The sequence below is a fragment of the Zalophus californianus genome, chromosome 8 (genome assembly GCF_009762305.2).
Source record: "Zalophus californianus isolate mZalCal1 chromosome 8, mZalCal1.pri.v2, whole genome shotgun sequence".
Taxonomy (NCBI): domain Eukaryota; kingdom Metazoa; phylum Chordata; class Mammalia; order Carnivora; family Otariidae; genus Zalophus; species Zalophus californianus.
The window spans coordinates 2677852-2697151 of NC_045602.1; the positions used below are offsets into that span (position 1 = coordinate 2677852).

Consider the following 19300-nt stretch of genomic DNA (forward strand, 5'->3'; position numbering starts at 1 on the left):
GTAGGGGTCTTTACCACCCATGTGTGTGATGACCACATGCCCCCACCCATCTTATAAAAACGCTATTTCAGTGTCTCCCTGACATTACTATTCATTCAGTAAAGCTGTTGAGCGCCTACTCTCTGCCTGGCTCCAGCTTTCAGCTCCTTTGCTCAGGCACCTCCCTCCGGAGGCTCATCAGCCACGAGGTCCCCCACGTAGTGAGCTATTCTTTCCCAACATCTCACGGCCAGCCCTTGACGTGGCTTTCCTCCTGGTGCAGTTCAGATTTCATAACCGCCATCTTAGTCACCGTCTTGGAAATACTTTGGCTTCCTTACCCTCTGAACCACCCCGGTATTTGCCTGGCAAGAGTCCAGCCTTGGATGAGCCCAGCCCCTTGCCTGTCCACACTTGCGCTGAAGGAGCTCAGTGTCGCTGGTGGTAATGACACAGCCCACCTAACTCTTTGCCCTGAGTTCACGACTGCTGTCCTCACCCTCCCGCCTTCGCTGAGAAAGGCCTTCTGCCAAAAAATGCTCTTCAGAATACGCTTTGCTCAATTTTGTGAGGGATTTTTGCATGTCTATTCATAAATGAGATCCGTCTCCAATGCTGCTTCTTCATGTGGTCCTTGTCTGGCTTTGGTGTCAAGGCTTTTCTGAATTGACTCTGGTTATTTTGATGGCTTCCTGAGCTGAATGATCATCTTATTTATTTTCAGTTTTCTTTCTCTGTGGATTGCCTTCAGTATTAAGTGTTTGTTGGGTAAATGAGTGAACGAGAATCGTCGAGAATGCAGAACCAATAGACATGATTCTGCCCTAAGGATGAGCTTCATTGTGTGTGGTTGGACAACACAGACTTGTTTCATGATAAAACATTTGTGTGAATGAGTCTCATGCATAGGGTGATGGTTTGCAGGAAAGGGTAATCGAAACGTGGAGATCCGCAAATGGGGCGCAAGTCCTAACGTGGCACAGAGAAGGGGGCAGATGTTCCAGGTGGAGAAGGAGCCGACGTGGATGAACAGAGTTTTCTCAGCTGTGAGCTCTGAGTTTGAACGTTGAAACTTAGCCTGAGTGGTACAACCTTGGAATCCCATACTTTAATGGTGTGGGAAGCCTCTGAGCACAGAGAACGGAGCCAGGAGTCCAAGGTTGTTTTGTTATGTCCTCACTTCATTATGTTGTTCTGACTCTGGGTCCTGATAGGTAGGGATAGTGTTTTCTTTTCCTTTTATTAAATATTTGTTCTGTTTGGTCTAAAATTTGGGACACGTTTGTTCTGATATCGCCTATAGTTCTTTCTCTTCTCTTTTGGAAAGTGATCACTGGGAAAGTTAATGGGTTTTAAGGATGATATATAACATTAAGAATCTTTAAGTGGAATCATCACAAACATGCATACCCTGCAATGCAAATAAAAAGTGTTATTTTAGAAAAAACAAATCTATCATTGAAAATATTCCATGGTGTATGACCAGGCATGTAACAACAGAGCAAACACATTTTTTTTTCCCAGAAAAAACAGGAATTCCTAAAAGAATACAACAGGCATTGATGTTAACTAAGTTTGATGTAAAATCTCTGTGTTTGTGGTACTAATGCCTGTCAAGGTATTTTACTGTATTCTTGCTCCCTGGTGTGGAGGTCTACATGGTATATTGAGCTGAGAATTCAGTACTTACAAACCTTTGCCCCATTTGAGGAACAGGTGCATTTTTGAGGATGAAAACTACCCCAGGCTTCTCTGGCTGCATGAGCCTGGGTTTTATTTTATTTTATTTTATTTTATTTTATTTTATTTTATTTTATTTTGTTTTGTTTTGTTTTATTTTATTTTATTTTTTGAGGCTGGGTTTTAGAGTTAGTCACAGCAACCATATTATGGTAAGTACAATTGCTTCTTTATGTGTGTGTGCTAGGCTTTCCATGTCTCTCTTACTAAACTTCTTTGATTTGTTTTCTGTGGGAAGTGGGGTGCCTCCTACGTAGATGGCCTCTGACCACTGCTGTTGGTGGTCATGTGTGGTTTCGCTGTCATCACAGCGAGCCTGTCTCTTCAGCTGAGGCGTGTGCATGGTTGGCACTACACGTGTTGAGTGTCATTGCTGCAAATGTCATCAAGATGATGTTGATACGATTCAGAATCAAAGTGAAAAATTATTGTATTCCCAGAAAGGTACAAAGAATAGCAATTTTATGTTAGTGGAGTATATTCTTCTTTAATTCTTTATATTTTTCCAAAGGAACAACCAACTCTTTTATGGGACCTGAGAAAGGAAGTTACCATGTGCAGCTGAAGATACAGGCTCAGTAATCTATTACAGTGTAACGAGCCATGCCCTAGGGGATTAACACAGAGATGTTTTATTATTTCTCTAAGTCCTGTGTGTTGGCTGGGTGGGTCTTGGGCCAGTTGCACCAGGCTTCCTTACAGGCTGTGTTACCTGCCGGGGTTGCTGGGCTGCAAGGTCTAGGCTGGCTTTAGGAGCACATCTGGACGTTGGTGCTGGGCATCGTCCCCATGGTTGCAAGGTTCTGGGAGGTAGAGAAATAGACCCTCCCTTGGTGGAGGTATGCAGCCAAGGTATGCAGACTTCTTCTGCATCCAGAGAGGGGGTTTGGTGGCCAGGAAGCACTCTGCCACATTCGTCCACCACATCTTGTTACTGAGGCAGATGCAGAAGGCTTGCTTCCCATGCTCCAGGCAAGAAAGCACCAGCCTCGAAACGTGCCGAGCAGCTTGGAAGAAAATTCCAGAGATCATAGTGGTGCACTCTGTCCACACTGCCTGGCAAAGCACAGACATACTCAGCTTCAACGCAGAAATGGCTCAGAAGAGCCCGACTCTGGGTGTAGAATCTTGAGAGGAGTCGAGCAATTTATTTCTGTGGCCTTGTCCTCTTGCTTTACATCCAGATGTGCTATGTGATAAAAATCTATGTCTAAAAGTTCTGAAAGGGCTGTTTCAGTAGAAAACAGAACTTCCAGGTAACAGGGAAGCCATGTGACATAGTTTAGCTGGTAATTTGCTTTGTTTCTTAGCGACACGTAAATAACCACGTGTCTTATGATTCATGGCATTTGATTCCATGAAATGAGAAGAAACATAATGGCCAGGAGCACAGGTGTCTGGGTGACTGTGGATGTGGGAACGTAGGAGAAGCCGTTGGGGTTCCAGGTGTCCATTAACTTGAGCCATGACTGTTGAGTCCTAGGAAATTAACTGAGTGAACCTATTCTTTTTTTAAATTTTTTATTGTTATGTTAATCACCATACATTACATCATTAGTTTTTGATGTAGTGTTCCATGATTCATTGTTTGTGCATAACACCCAGTGCTCCACGCAGAACGTGCCCTCCTTAATACCCATCACCAGGCTAACCCATCCCCCCACCCCCCTCCCCTCTAGAACCCTCAGTTTGTTTTTCAGAGTCCATCATCTCTCATGGTTCGTCTCCCCCTCCGACGTACTCCCCTTCATTCTTCCCCTCCTGCTATCTTCTTCTTCTTTTTTTTCTTAACATATCTTGCATTATTTGTTTCAGAAGTACAGATCTGTGATTCAACAGTCTTGCAAAATTCACAGCGCTCACCATAGCACATACCCTCCCCAGTGTCTATCACCCAGCCACCCCATCCCTCCCACCCCACCCCTACTCCAGCAACCCTGGAGTTTGTTTCCTGAGATTAAGAATTCCTCATATTAGTGAGGTTATATGATACATGTCTTTCTCTGATTGACTTATCTGAGTGAACCTATTCTTATTTCGTTAGATCAGATTCAGTTTTCAGCAACTCATTTACCGTGATTTTGGGTCTATTACTTTCCAAGGAAGTGAGGCTAATTTAATAAATGTTTAAAACTGCCTTCCTATATTAAAATGAATATTTTAATGTGCAAGCCTCTGTAAAATATCAGTAAATAATTAATAAGCATTGTATTTATATCACATCCACAACCAGAATGTTAATATTACCTACTTCTCTTTTGGGCATAGAGCACAAATGTTGGTAGTGAACAGAAATGAACAGGAGATAAAACACTGACAAATTAAAGGTGCCTGTGTGTGCGTATGTGCGCACACGGGCGTGAAACAGTCAGAGAGATGCACACCACGGGACACCCGTACTTTAATGACCAGGACTGGACTTTAAAGTGCAGCATGGAGCAAGTGTGTTGGAGCTGACACTTGCAGGCTAATAATGTCAAGACCGTAGCAGTATCACACAATATCCAAGGCTGCATTTGTGTCTCCTAGTGGCCTGAAGAGGCAACAGTCAGGTTCAAATGTCAGCTAATGTTCCACTTTATTAATGCTTGGCATAGGGGCTGGTTCTCTGATGGCGGACCCTGACCCACTTGGAAGCAGGACATTCACTCTGGAAGCTGGTGGGAGGCCTTCAGCGTGCAGCGCTGGCTTTCCTCCTGGGAGTGGCCTGACTCTGAACTCAGCTAGGTGGTTGCTGTTCCTCCACTAGACAAACTCTCTACTTCATCCACATTACCTTGGGGGGCTGCCTTTCATGTGCCTGAGCAAGACTATCTGTTACAACAGCATTGAAGTTCGGCGAGGTCGAATGAAATAGGCTCCAGAGAAAAATGATAGTCCCTACAGCACTGCAGAGAAATGAACACAGTGTGCCTTGGGTATGTTTCCTGAGAATGTTTTTAATGGGGGAAAAGATTAATGAAATGGAAAAGCAGCACCTGACACCTTTGTAGGGCACTCGTGTTGATTTCGGACTCAGGACTCAGAGCAGGGAGGCGTGGGGACAGGGGTGATGCCTAGACGTTTCCTTGCATGGGGCAGCCACAGATTCTCTGTTTTCCTGCTCAATCTGTTGTTTCTGAGAAATGCCGTAAATCTGTGTTGCTCTGACAATGAGAGGCACGCGGAGTGTCCACTGCACGGCAGACGTGTGTGTAAAGCTGAAGGTGGCCCCTTCCTGTCCTTGCGGAGGGCAGGCCAGTGGGGAGCTGGTGGGCAGGAGCTGCAGGTGCATGACCGTGCGGACGAGGGCTCCTCTGCATGGGACATGGTGACATTAGAGCAGGACCAGCACCTGAGGAGGTGGCGGCTCTGGAGAAACGCCTGGGGTGTCCCTGGCAGGTTGGGACAGCAGGGCGTGTAGAGGTCGCCTCGCGGGTGTGGGAAGGAAGGCTGGGCCGATGGTGTAGCCGACCCTGCACCTCCCATGCCCTGCACTCCGGCAACCCTTCCCCCAGATTCCATTTATTCATTTGAGAGAGAGAGCCCATGAGCAGGGGGAGAGGCAGAGGCAGAGGGAGAAGCAGGCTCCCCGCCGAGCAGGGAGCCCGACGCGGGGCTCGATCCCAGGACCCCGGGACCATGACCTGAGCTGAAGGCAGACGCTGAACCCACTGAGCCACCCGGCGCCCCGGCCTACTTGCCCCCACGTCTTCTTACTTAGCTCAAGAGATCAGCAAAGATTTACTAAGCAACTGTTGGGACTACTTCAGTGGGCATGTGTCTGTGTTGGGAGGTCACTGTTTGCTTGGAACCAGGAATGCAAAGGGCAGGGGCTGTGTTCTGGTGATGACATGCAGGTGCTCCAGGAACGTGGCACAGGGACTCTGAGCTCGGCTTGCACTGGGATTGGAAGCCAGGGAGGAAGGGCATCGCAGGTGGAGATGAGCCAGAAGATGGGCAAAGCCTGAGCAGGGAATAGACTGGGAATGTAGGCGGGCTTAGACTCAAAGGTCACAGCGCTGAGCTGAGGCACTTGAACACCATCCTCAAGTTGTGACAGCTCCTGTGAGCATCTGAAAGGCACAGGGGTATGAGATTCATACCAGCACCGTTCACTTACTCACTGGGCAAGTATATACGGAGAGCTTTCTATGTGCCACCCGGCTCCAGGCTCTGGGAATTCATCATTAGACAAACATCTCTGGCCCCATGGAGCTTCCAGCATTCTAGTGGTGAGATGTAAGCAATAACCATTCTAAATAAGTCACCACACATGGAGGTTGCCCTCAGTGCTGGGGGTACAGGATGAAGGGGAAGAAGGGAAATGGGTGTGCAGGTAGACAAGGTCAGGCTGTCCTTGCGGAGACAGATGGCCCCAAAGCGGGGCTCGGGCTCAGATTGACGAGAAGCCAAACCAGTGCGGCTCCGGGTTTCACTGGATGTCATAGAAATAAGGAGCTTGTAGAAACTCGTGTTCCCATCAGGTACATTGGTAAGGGATGAGATTAAACAATGAAATCAACTTATTGAACTTATGGGTGCTCTTCATCTGTCATCTCACCAGCCCAAAGCTCTGTGTGGGCCCCCTTCCAGGTCAGTGTGGACCAGCTCATCTCCTCGTGTCGCTGCGCCTGGGGTGGTGGGGCTGGTGGCCGGTGGCTAGGCTGCAACGGTCCTGGCTTTCTCTGTGCGCTTTGCTCTGCACCAGTGTTGCTTTGTGTCCTTGTGAGAGGGTGGGACTCTTCCTGTGTCACTGTCCTTCGGGTATTACTTCAGAGGTAACAGTAAATACAGGGTGTCTTGTCGTAGAGGCTGAGGATCGGGAAAATGGTTGCAAAATAGATGAATCCCTACCCCCAGCTGCCTCCAAAACACGAGCAGCGTGCACTGTGTTCTGTTTCTAACACCAGTTCTGCCAAGATCTTGTTTCCTATACATATGAGCATGATTTCAACTTTTAGGAAAGCCTGTTAAAGTAGGTAGAAAGATTTTGCTTGGTTCTTGTATTTGGTCATGGGACTATTTTATGCACTTTAATTTCTGCAAGGATAAAACAGCCGGTTGTTTGCCTCATAAATATCTTGATGTTATAGGGAGGTGCCATAGAGAGCTCAGGAGAAATCTTGATTTATATCGTTCTGCCTGTGTTCAGTAAAGACAGAAAACAGGAAAACTGGAAAGGTGGTTTGTATTTTGAAGACAGTTTTTGGGACAGAGCTGGGATGATGCTCAGAATTAGCTCATCTTCCACTGTGATCCCCTCCTGCTCGGTCATTACTGTCTGCAGATTTTTTTTTAGACCATCTGAGTTTCCCTTTATCTCAGTCCAAAACAAACCTACCACATGTTTAATATCCTTTTATCAGAGATGCTGTGCCTTGCTCAGAGGTTCCAGTGGGAATAGTTTGGTAGGTGTTGAAAACAGTGATTTTTGGGGTGCCTGGGTGGCTCAGTCCTTAAGCGTCTGCCTTCAGCTCAGGTCATGTTCCCAGGGTCCTGGAATTCAGCCCCTCATCGGGCTCCCTGCTCATCAGGAAGCCTGCTTCTCCCTCTCCCACTCCCCCTGCTTGTGTTCCCTCTCTCGCTGTGTCTCACTCTGTCAAATAAATAAATAAAATCTTTAAAAAAAAAAACCTCATGGTACACTGCTGTTCCTCACATACTTTTTATTCTTAATTTGTACCTTAGGAGGATTCCAAAGGAAAAGAACCTCATAAATACGACAACATTCCCCAGAAGGAACAGGATTCTGTTTTTTATGCCAAAGAGGGAAAGAAGAAAACACTAGAAGAACCTTTAATGCAAAGCAGCGCAGGTAATGTGAATTTCATTTGGCTGTGGGCATTAAAAAGTGCTACCATTTGAAGAATGTGTGTGTGTGTGTGTGTGTGTGTGTGTGTGTGTGTGTGTGTGTGTGTGTGTTTCCAGGCCAGTTTCATACTGCAAAGATACGGCTTGTAACTGTCTGATTTTAAAACTTCACTTGTGACGATCTGATTTATTAATGAGACATTCAACTCCAGGGGTCGTGGTAGTGAGAGGAGAGAAACAAAATCCCAGTGGCGAAGGCAATAGGCTTCTCCACCGAAGAAGCCCTCCCAGATCGATGCAGGAATTCTATCCTCTCTGTGAACATCTGGGTGGGCGTGCTCTCCCATAAGGCCAGTGACGCAGCAAACAACCTGCGAACAAATCAGCCTTTGGAAGAAAACATGAAACTCAAATCCACCTGAATTGTTTGGGTTTACTTTTTTTTTTTAATAGAAAAAGTAGCATTTTTTTATTATGTTATGTTAATCACCATACATTACATCATTAGTTTTTGATGTAGTGTTCCATGATCCATTGTTTGCGTATAACACCCAATGCTCCATTCAGTACATGCCCTCCTTAATACCCATCACCAGGCTAACCCATCCCCCCACCCCCTCCCCTCTAGAACCCGCAGTTTGTTTCTCAGAGTCCATCGTCTCTCATGGTTCATCTCCCCCTCCGATTTCCCCCCCTTCATTTTCCCCTTCCTGTTATCTTCTTCTTCTTCTTTTTTTTAACATATAATCTATTATTTGTTTCAGAGGTACAGATCTGTGATTCAAGAGTCTTACACAATTCACAGCGCTCACCATAGCACATACCCTCCCCAGTGTCCATCACCCAGCCACCCCATCCCTCCCAACCCCCACCACTCCAACAACACTCAGTTTGTTTCCTGAGATTAAGAATTCCTCATATCAGTGAGGTCATATGATACATGTCTTTCTCTGATTGACTTATTTCCCTCAGCATAATACCCTCCAGTTCCATCCACGTCGTTGCAAATGGCAAGATCTCATTCCTTTTGATGGCTGCATAATATTCCATTGTATATATATATATATATACCACCTCTTGTTATTTTTTTTAAAGATTTTATTTATTTATTTGAGAGAGAGAGTGAGAGAGAGAGAGCCCAAGAGGGGGTAGGGTCAGAGGGAGAAGCAGATTCCCTTCTGAGCAGGGAGCCTGATGTGGGACTCGATCCCGGGATTTTGGGATCATGACCTGAGCCGAAGGCAGTCGCTTAACCAACTGAGCCACCCAGGTGCCCTAAACCACCTCTTTTTATCCATTCATCTGTCGATGGACATCTTGGCTCTCGATTCTGTTCCATTGATCTATGTGTCTGTGTTTGTGCCAGTACCATACTGTCTTGATGATGACAGCTTTGTAATAGAGCTGGAAGTCCGGAATTGTGATGCCGCCAGCTTTGCTTTTCTTTTTCAACATTCCTCTGGCTATTTGGGGTCTTTTCTGATTCCATACAAATTTTAGGATTCTTTGTTCCATTTCTTTGAAAAAACTGCATGGTATTTTGATGGGGATTGCATTGAATGTGTAGATTGCTCTAGGTAGCATTCACATCTTCACAATGTTTGTTCTTCCAATCCATGAGCATGGAACGTTTTTCCATTTCTTTGTGTCTTCCTCAATTTCTTTCATGAGTATTTTATAGTTTTCTGAGTACAGATTCTTTGCCTCTTTGGTTAGATTGATTCCTAGGTATCTTATGGTTTTGGGTGCAATTGTAAATGGGATCGACTCCTTAATTTGTCTCTCTTCTGTCTTGTTATTGGTGTGTAGGAATGCCACTGATTTCTCTGCATTGATTTTATATCCTGCCACTCTACTGAATTACTGTATGAGTTCTAGCAGTTTTGGAGTGGAGTCTTTTGGGTTTTCCACATACAGTATCATATCATCTGCAGAGAGTGAGAGTTCGACCTCTTCTTTGCCGATCTGGATGCCTTTGATTTCTTTGTGTTGTCTGATTGCTGTGGCTAGGACTTCTAATACTATGTTGAATAGCAGTGGTGATAATGGACATCCCTGCCGTGTTCTGGACCTTAGGGGGAAAGCTCTCAGTTTTTCCCCATTGAGAATGATATTTGCTGTGGGTTTTTCATAGATGGCTTTTATGATATTGAGGTATGTACCCTCTATCCCTATACTCTGAAGAGTTTTGATCAAGAAAGGATGCTGTACTTTGTCAAATGCTTTTTCTGCATCTCTTGAGAGGATCATATGGTTCTTGTTCTTTCTTTTATTAATGTATTGTTATCACATTGATTGATTTGCAGATGTTGAACCAACCTTGTAGCCCAGGGATAAGTCCCACTTGGTCGTGGTGAATAATCCTTTAAATGTACTTTTGGATCCTATTGGCTAGTATTTTGTTGAGAATTTTTGCATCCGTGCTCATCAAGAATATTGGTCTGTAAATCTCCTTTTTGATGGGGTCTTTGTCTGGTTTGGGGATCAAGGTAATGGTGGCCTCATAAAATGAGTTTGGACATTTTCCTTCCATTTCTATTTTTTGGAACAGTTTCAGGAGAATAGGTATTAATTCATCTTGAAATGTTTGGTAGAATTCCCCTGGGAAGCCATCTGGCCCTGGGCTTTTGTTTGTTGGGAGATTTTTGATGACTGCTTCAATTTCCTTAGTGGTTATAGGTCTGTTCAGGTTTTCTATTTCTTCCTGGTTCAGCTTTGGTCGTTGATACATCTCTAGGAATGCACCCATTTCTTCCAGGTTATCTAATTTGCTGGCATAGAGTTGTTCATAATATGTTCTTATAATTGTTTGTATTTCTTTGGTGTTGGTTGGGATCTCTCCTCTTTCATTCATGATTTTATTTATTTCGGTCATTTCTCTTTTCTTTTTGATAAGTCTGGCCAGGGGTTATCAATCTTATTAATTCTTCCAAAGAACCAGCTCCTAGTTTTGTTAATGTGTTCTAGTATTCTTTTTGTTTCTATTTCATTGATTTCTGCTCTGATCTTTCTTATTTCTCTTGTCCTGCTGGGTTTAGGCTTTATTTGCTGTTCTTTCTCCAGCTCCTTTAGGTGTAGGGTTCGGTTGTGTATTTGAGGCCTTTCTTGTTTCTTGACAAAGGTTTGTATTAGTATATGCTTTCCTCTTAGGACTGCCTTTGCTGCATCCCAAAGATTTTGAACAATTATGTTTTCATTTTCATTCGTTTCCATGAATTTTTTAAAATTCTCCTTTTTTTTAAAAGATTTATTTATTTATTTTGAGAGAGTAAGAATGAGAGAGAGAGAGAGAGTACATGAGAGGGGGGAAGGTTAGAGGGAGAAGCAGGCTCCTTGCTGAGCAGGGAGCCCGATGTGGGACTCGATCCTGGGACTCCAGGATCATGACCTGAGCCGAAGGCAGTCGCTTAACCAACTGAGCCACCCAGGTGCCCTAAATTTTCCTTTAATTTCCTGGTCGACCCATTCATTCTTTAGTAGGATGCTCTTAGCCTCCATGTATTTGAGTTCCTTCCAACTTTCTTCTTGTGATGAGTTCTAGTTTCAAAGCATTGTGGTCTGAAAATATGCCGGGAATGACCCCAATCTTTTGGTACTGGTTGGAGGCTGATTTGTGACCTAGGATGTGATCTGTTCTGGAGAATGTTCCATGGGCACTAGAGAAGAATGTTTATTCCATCGCTTGGGATGGAATGTTCTGAATATGTCTGTGAAGTCCATTTGGTCCAGTGTGTCATTTAAAATCTTTCTTTCCTTGTTGATCTTTTGCTTAGATGATCTGTCCATTTCAGTCAGGGGGGTGTTAAAGTCCCCCACTATTATTGTATTCTTGTCAATATGTTTCTTTGCTTTGGTTATTAATTGCCTTATATAATTGGCTGCTCCCATGTTAGGGGCATAGGTATTTACAATTGTTAGATCTTCTTGTTGGATAGACCCTTTAAGTAGGATATAGTGTCCTTCCTCATCTCTTATTACAGTCTTTGTTTTAAAATCTAATTTGTCTGATAGAAGGATTGCCACCCCAGCTTTCCTTTGGTGTCCATTAGCATGGTAAATGGTTTTCCACCCCCTCACTTTCAATTGGGGGTGTTTTTGGGTCTAAAATGAGTCTCTTGCAGACAGCATATCGATGGGTCTTGTTTTTTTAATCCCATCTGATAGCCTGTGTCTTTTGATTGGGGCATTTAGCCCAATTACATTCAGGGTAACTATTGAAAGATATGAATTTAGTGCCATTGTATTGCCTGTATGGTGACTGTCACTGTATATTGTCTGTGTTCCTTTCTGGTCTATGTTGCTTTTAGGCTCTCTCTTTGCTTAGAGGACCCCTTTCAATATTTCTTGTAGGGCTCATTTTGTGTTTGCAAATTCTTTTAGTTTTTGTTTTTCCTGGAAGCTTTTTATCTCTCCTTCAATTTTCAGTGACAGCCTAGCTGGATATAGTATTCTTGGCTGCATATTTTTCTCCTTTAGTGCTCTGAAGATATCATGCCAGTCCTTTCTGGCCTGCCAGGTCTCTGTGGATAGGTCTGTTGCCAATCTAATGTTTCTACCATTGTAGGTTACATATCTCTTCTCCCGAGCTGCTTTCAGGATTTTCTCTTTGTCTCTGAGACTCGTAAGTTTTACTATTAGATGTTGGAGTGTTGACCTATTTTTATTGATTTTGAGAGGGGTTCTCTGTGCCTCCTGGATTTTGATGCCTGTTTCCTTCCCCACATTAGGGAAGTTCTCTGCTCTAATTTGCTCCAATATACCTTCTGCCCCCCTCTCTCTTTCTTCTTCTTCTGGGATCCCAATTATTCTAATGTTGTTTCGTCTTATCATATCGCTTATCTCTCGAATTCTGCCCTCGTGATCCAGTAGTTGTTTATCTCTCTTTTTCTCAGCTTCTTTATTTTCCATCATTTGGTCTTCTATATCACTGATTCTCTCTTCTGCCTCATTTATCCTAGCAGTTAGCGCCCCCATTTTTGATTGCACCTCATTAATAGCTTTTTTGATTTCGACTTGGTTAGATTTTAGTTCTTTTATTTCTCCAGGAAGGGTGTCTCTAATAACTTCCATGCTTTTTTCAAGCCCAGCTAGTATCTTTAAAATCATCATTCTGAACTCTAGTTCCGACATTGTCCTAATGTCCGTATTGAGTAGGTCCCTGGCAGTGGGTCCTGCCTCTTGTTCTTTTCATTGAGGTGATTTTTTTCCATCTTGTTATTTTGTCCAGAGGAGAATAGATCAGTGAGAGAACAAAATGCTAACAGGGTAACAATGTCCCCAGAAAATATACTCTAAACAATCAGAAAAGACCTGAAAGTGGGGGCAAAGAGAGGGAAAGAAAGAAAAAAGAAGAAGAAAAAAAAAAGGAAAAAGAAAAAGATAAAAAGAAACAAAAACAGAACAAAACAAAAAAACCCAGAATATGAGCAAATATGATCAGGCTGGTGCATAGATCTGTGCCATGCACTAGATTTTGGGCGTATTTTGGTCTTTTAGAAGAAAGTGCCTCCCAAAATCTTAAAGAAAGAAAAACTTAAATATGTACAAAAATAAGGGTTAATATGATGAAGGGATGGAATATGATGTAAAGATGTAAATTATAAACAATTTTATAAAAGGAATTGATAAGTTGCTTGAAAAAAGAAAGAAGAGTATTTAAAAAAGAAAAAAAAAGGGGAGAGAATGTGATCAGGCAGGAGACTAGAACAAAGCCATGCACTAGAGATAGGGTATATTTTGAACTGTTAGAAGAAACTGTACCTCAAAATTTTAAAGAGAGAACAACTTATATATATATATGCCAAAACTAAGGGTAACTACTATCAAGGGATAGAATATCAGTCTAAAAATTAAAAAATAAAATGTTTTTTAAAAAAGGGATTGATAAGATGTTGGTTGAAAAAGGGAAAAAGTAAAATTCAAAAAAAATAAAAGACAGTTAAAAAAATTAACTTTGAAAGACTAAAGAATCATGGTAAAAAAGCCCTGGATTCTATGTGCAGTATTCCCCTACCGCTGGAGTTCTCCCGTTCTCCTTGATCGGTAAACTTGGTCTTGGCTTGCTGGCTGTTCTTACTGATCTTCTGGGGGAGGGGCCTGTTGCCGTGGTTCCCAAATGTCTTTGCCGGAGGCGGAATTGCCCCGCCCTTGTCGGTCCGGGCTAAGCAAGCTGCTCGGGTTTGCTCTCAGGAGCTTTTGTTCCCTGCAAGCTCTCGGTACAGCTTTGGAAGATGAGAGTGAAAATGGTGGCCTCCCAACCTCTGCCCGGAGGAGCCGAGAACTCGGGGCCCCGCTCCTCAGTGCACCCCCAGAGAAAAGCAGTCACTCCCTTGTCCCCGGTCTCCGGCTGCACTCCGTGCTCACCCGGCCTGTGACCGAGCGTTTCTATCTCTGGCACCCGACCCCGTGTGCAGTCTCCAAACCCAGCAGATCCCTGCGGTGCGCTCCCGCGCCGCTCCTCCCGGGGGAGGAAGGGGAGTCTCCCCGGCTCTGCCGCTTGTGGGGTCCCTGCTGGAGGAGCAGTGGCCCAGCTGTCACCGATCACAGTTTATGGCCACCCCGAGCTGAGAGCCCGCGCCTCGGCTCCGTCGCTGCAGCCGGCTTCCCTGCTCCGATCCCTGGGAGCTCTGGCGCACTCAGGCACCCCCGGTCTTTCTGTGACCCCAAGGGTCCTGAGACCCCACTGTCCCGCGAGGGTTCCACCCCCGCTTAGCCACTGGAGCGACGTCCCTCCGCGGAGCCGACTTCTAAAAGGTCCGATTTTGTGCTCCGCGGCTCTAGCACTTGCCAGAAGCGGCGGACGGGTCCCCCTCCCCCGCCGTCTATCCTCCCGAATATCGCCTCGGATTCACTTCTCCGCACGTCCTACCTTCCAGTAAGTGGTCGCTTTTCTGTTCAGAGTGTTATTACTCTTCTTATCTTCGATCTCCTGTTGAGTTCGTAGGTGTTCAGAATGGTTTGATCCCTATCCAGCTGAATTTCTGGGACCAGGAATCCAGGTCTCCACTCCTCTGCCATCTTGCCGCGCCTCTTGTAAAATGAAATAATTAAAAAAAAAATACGTGTTCTGCTCCTGCTTCTATTCTGTGGAGCCCTGCTGGGAGCTGGCCACCTCGAGTCCCATCAGCGTGTAGCACAGTCGCTTTGCTGGTGGTGGCTGCTGATGCAGAGGCCAGGACCAGGGGAAGGAGGGCTCCCCTTTGATTCGCTGCAGCATCCGACAATTCAGGGAAGTCATTTTTGTTAAAGCCTTTCCCTTCCTTGGCACTCCCCACGCACAGCGAGTCCGGCTTTTCCTCTTTGTGCTCTGATTGTCTCTCAGCTTCCTGGGAACTCTTTGCTGCTTTCCAGGTGACATCTTGACTGTCTCCCTGTGCTTCTCTCCTGCTCCCCGCCCCTGTTGGGCCTTCCCACCAGAGATGAAGGTGTTGTCCGGCTGTGCGCCAGGCCCTGGTCTGGATAGAGGGCACTCACACTGCTCCTGCCCGGTGGGTGCGGCTGACACAGTGTGCTGATGCAACCTGACCATGGCCAGGATGGGCCAAAGACCAGAGTCTATTGAACCTATAGTCCCTGAGATGCTCTATCAACATAATAGAGATTTTAATCAGTGTGTGTAAAATTTTCTTCTTGGCAAAGCCTGTCCAACATGGCTGGGGCTGCCCGGCATGCATCCTACCTTCCCTCCAGGAAGCAGTGCAGTGTGCCGGCGCCCAGGTTCCAGCTACGCCCTCCCAAGCGTATTCCCAAGTGTGGCCCCGAGCGTGTTCCCGAGTGTGGGGCCCTCGGCACACTCCTTATCTACAAACAAATGGGCGTGGAATGGTTGACAGAGGCTTGTGTGAGTGTTAAGTGTCAAGCAAACAGAGGAGGGCTTGGCACCCTGCGGGGTCCGGATGGATGCTGCCCTCTGCCTTCTTCTTACGTTTGTCCCTTCCGTCAAGGGCTGTGCAATGGTCCTTCTGGGGCTGAGGGCCAGGAAGGGCGGGGAAGGGCAAGAAGAAGTGGAAGGAACTGGGGTCACTGAGCCTATCACCACCGTGGTGACATCCTCTGGGGGTTGAGGGAAGTGGCTGGCTTCTTCTGTTTCTTTTACTGTCACCTAGTCTTGTCAGCATGAGGATAAGGTTTTCAAGAACCTTGGGATTTTATAAGCATGTAAGACATCCAATTGTAATGCTGATTAGATGATTTTTATCTGTCGACTTAGTAGACTACAGTGTGCAATTTTAACACTTCGTGGGTTAAAACTCATTTTGTTCATTCCTTCAAAATAAGTAATTTTAAAGTAATTTGAAGTAATTTTGAAGTAATCAAGGTACATGTCCTCAGAATACTATTTTGGTGTCTGGCAGGTTGCTTTGTAGTTATTTCTGTTTTGACTGGACACACGTTTGCCAGGCGATCAGTGTGTTTCATCTCTGGGACTGAGTCCCGTGGCGGGTAGGACACAGAGATGACCATCAGTGCAGACATGGAGGCAGAAGCAAGGGCAGTGGGGGACCCCATGCTGGGACTCAGAACCCTGGGGCTGGCTGCCTGCGCACGACACCGGCAGCTCACAGGATGCCGAGCCTCGACTTTCGTTTGGGCCAGAAAAATGTGCAGTGGACGTTGGCTTGAAAACCTGTTTGTGCTGTTTTCCTCCAGAAGGTGACGTGTATAAAGCCCAGACTCCTCCCACAGAAGCCCAGGGAGCCTCGGAAGTCAAAGAGGACAAGGAAGTGCAGGTGGAGGTGCCTGTGGACCAGGTGGGTAGCAGGTGTTGCAGGACCGGGCCTACCACCTTCGGATTCAGCTGCTTCAGCCCCGCCTGCCTGCAGCCTCCTCCTCCTCCCCTCCCCCACGCGCGCCCAGCCTCTAGCACATTCTATGCCCCTCTGGTCAGGTATTGCTCATCCTTCAGGTCCTATGCAGGATGACCCCCAGAGGCTGTCACCATGGTCGTGATGGGCTCAGAGACCCCATCTCCTTCCACTTCCTGTCCTTCCCCATCCTTCCTGCCTGCCCTTCTCCCTGGTGAGTTCTTCTGCTTTGAGGACTGTTCTGAGCAGTTGTCACGGTCTGTGACAGCATCGTTAGCCTTGTTGTGACGTGATTGCTGTCCCTTTCCCCCCTACAAGGAAGGGGTCGGACTGCTGTGCTCACTGTAGTCACCCTTGTCCTGGCACAGTTCCTGGCAGGGAGGAGGCCCTTAGTGATCATCGGTGGGATGACAGGGTGATGGAATGAGTGGTGCATCGGGTGATGTGGTGGGGACTCATGGGTCTTCCATTGCCTGGCTTTCTGACCTCTGAACCCCCATCTCCTTATCCATGCGATGGGCATGGTGCCACTGGGCAGGTTCGTGTGGGGCTAAGTGAAGTAATGCATGTGTGAGTCCCTGGTCCAAGGCCTGGTGCACGGTGGACCACCTCTCTCCTTCCTTCCTTCGGGCTCACAGAGACGTGGAGTCTGAGGAAGGTCCAGGGGAAGTGGATGAGGTGTGAGGGGCATCCTCAGCCTGGACAGGAGCAGAAGTACAGGGGCCTTATGCCCCTCGCCTGCCCAGAGGGCAGGTCACGTCTCCAGGGGTCTCTGGCCTCAACCCCTGCTCCTGCAAAGGGCAGGTGGGTAGGTGAGCTCTGAACTGCATGGCTTTGTCCACAGAATCTACCTGAAAACACTAGAAACACATTTCTTTCTTTTTTTTTTTTAAAGATTTTATTTATTTATTAGAGAGAGCGAGAGAGCAGGAGCAGGGTGAAGGGCAGAGGGAGAAGCAGACTCCCCACTGAGTGGGGAGCCGGATGTAGATCTCGATCCCAGGACCCTGAGATCACGACCTGAGCTGAAGGCAGTTGTTTCACCGACTGAGCCACCCAGGTGTTCCTAGAAGCACATTTCTAATTGTTAGTTCTTGAGAAAAGAATGTATGTTCTGTAAAAGGTCAATGTCTGCATTTGAGTACCATTTTTATCCCTCTGACATAGACTTGGCCCCTGTGCTGAGTTTGTGGTTCCAGAGCGCCAAACCCAGATGACAGCAAGCTTTTGGCTCCTCTTTTGAAAATCAGTCACTGTTAATTTTCTCACTTTATTATTAACTTCTGCTACTTTCCTTTCCCTCGATAATATGACGAGGTGTGACGGACCATGTAAAGGCACTAGCCACTTCCTTGAGCATTTTGAGCACTTTCCCATTGTGTCTCGTTGTATTTTCCAAATTGCTAGTGATATTATTTATTCTTTTCCTTGACATGTTGAGAAATGATCAAAAGATTTAATTTTCTCTTAAAACCCAAACTAACACTATATTTTTATTGTACATTTAAGAATTTTTATAATAAATAAGTTAGGATATTTTAGGCAGTTACTTTTATACCAAAAATTAACACCCCCCCCCGCTCCTCCTCCAATGTTGATTATTGTCCTTGATATGTTATTGTTCTGGATTGTGGACCATGAGTGTCTGATGCAAGTTTTTAATACAAGTAAAACCCTAGTGTCACAAATACTATTTTCATAATTGTGATCAATAAACATACTCATGAGTTTCTGTTGCTGGAGTTAATTTCCATTGTATTCGAGGTTGTGTGGTGAGAGGGGTTCCCCAGAAGGGTGTGTAGTGGGAGGGAGAGGCTCAGGGGAGGGGAGTCAGGAAGGGTGGGAGAGGTGGGCAGAGAGAGGAGGAGAGCCAGGCCACCTAGCGGGGGAGGCCGGGGGGTGTTCAGAAAGAACCAGAAAGAACCGCTGCTGTGCTGCTTTCTGTCTGACCATTCTCCTGCACACCAGGGAGAGCTGATGTCTCAGTGCATTGAGTTGCATCCTGGTTGCATCCGCAGTGCGTCCTAATTGTCAGGGGACGGTATTAAAGCAAGTTCTGCAGCTTTGAAGGACAAGGAGACAATGGGACTCCCAGCTATGGCTGCATAAATGGACATTAAGACGAGAGGAGTGGGGGCTAGGCCAGCACCCCTCCTGTGACATTGTGTGTGTGTGTGAGTGTGAGCAGAGACAAAGACGTGCTGCACCTGCGGGGGCCAGAGATGAGGGGCTGGAGGAGCTGAGTGAGGCGTGGGGGCACCGCACACCTGGGGAGGTGTTCTCCCACTGTGCCATTTCCTGACACCCAGCAGGGGCTCAGCACATGCTCATTAAGTCCCATTGAATAGATGCAAGAAAATCCTGGGTGATTGGATAAATGAATGCAAGGCACAGCAGGCTGAAGTGAAATTCTTGTAGATAGACCAAGTCTGCAGACTGAGTTCTGCATCTTTGAAAACAAGGTCCCTGTGGTCATTTATGTTTGGGAAGCACTATTTTTCCCATCTGTCCCTCAGGGAACCACAGTGTGCGTTAGCATATTCCATGTTTCAGAGAAGTCCCAAAATTACAATAATGTTTAAGCTTTTAGGTTAACTCTGATTTCCTCCCCCAGGAATGATTTTCCTTTTAGGATCCCCATGAAACACAGTGTAGGCCCTGCCAGCATGCAGAATCCAAGGATTTTTTTTTCTGCCCTGGGGAGGGAAGAAGGTGGTCTTGTGGAGCAGGGAGAGCAGGATGTGGTTTGGCAGGTTCCCTGGGCGGGGTCCTCAGCGCAGGGGATGGGCGCTCTATGACTGGCAGCCCTGGCCTGGGTGGGGTTCCGCATCAAAGTGGCCCACATACCTGGAGAACCGTGTGTTTGTCTAACTTCTGTGTCTGTGCGCTGGGTGAGCTCTGGTGCGTGTTGGGGTTACTGGTTTCCTTGTGGGAGGAGGGGAAGATGCCCTTAGGACTTCCCAGTCCATTAATGAAGGAGGGTC

At 46.2% G+C, this 19300-nt stretch overlaps 1 protein-coding gene across 10 annotated transcripts in view; it reads left to right on the top strand.

The window, feature by feature from the left end:
- The window catches only part of DCDC2C (doublecortin domain containing 2C), a 121287-nt gene that overhangs the window by 31786 nt on the left and 70201 nt on the right, over nucleotides 1-19300 (top strand). For all 10 annotated transcript variants that reach the window (XR_003524694.1, XR_003524695.1, XR_003524696.1 and 7 more), the window contains 2 exons: nucleotides 7390-7516; nucleotides 16162-16262. Coding sequence is in view for 5 of the 10 variants with exons in the window: in XM_027622513.1 (XP_027478314.1) it covers nucleotides 7390-7516; nucleotides 16162-16262 (228 nt within the window). In the remaining 5 variants the exon portion in view is untranslated. The remainder of the gene's footprint in view (nucleotides 1-7389; nucleotides 7517-16161; nucleotides 16263-19300) is intronic.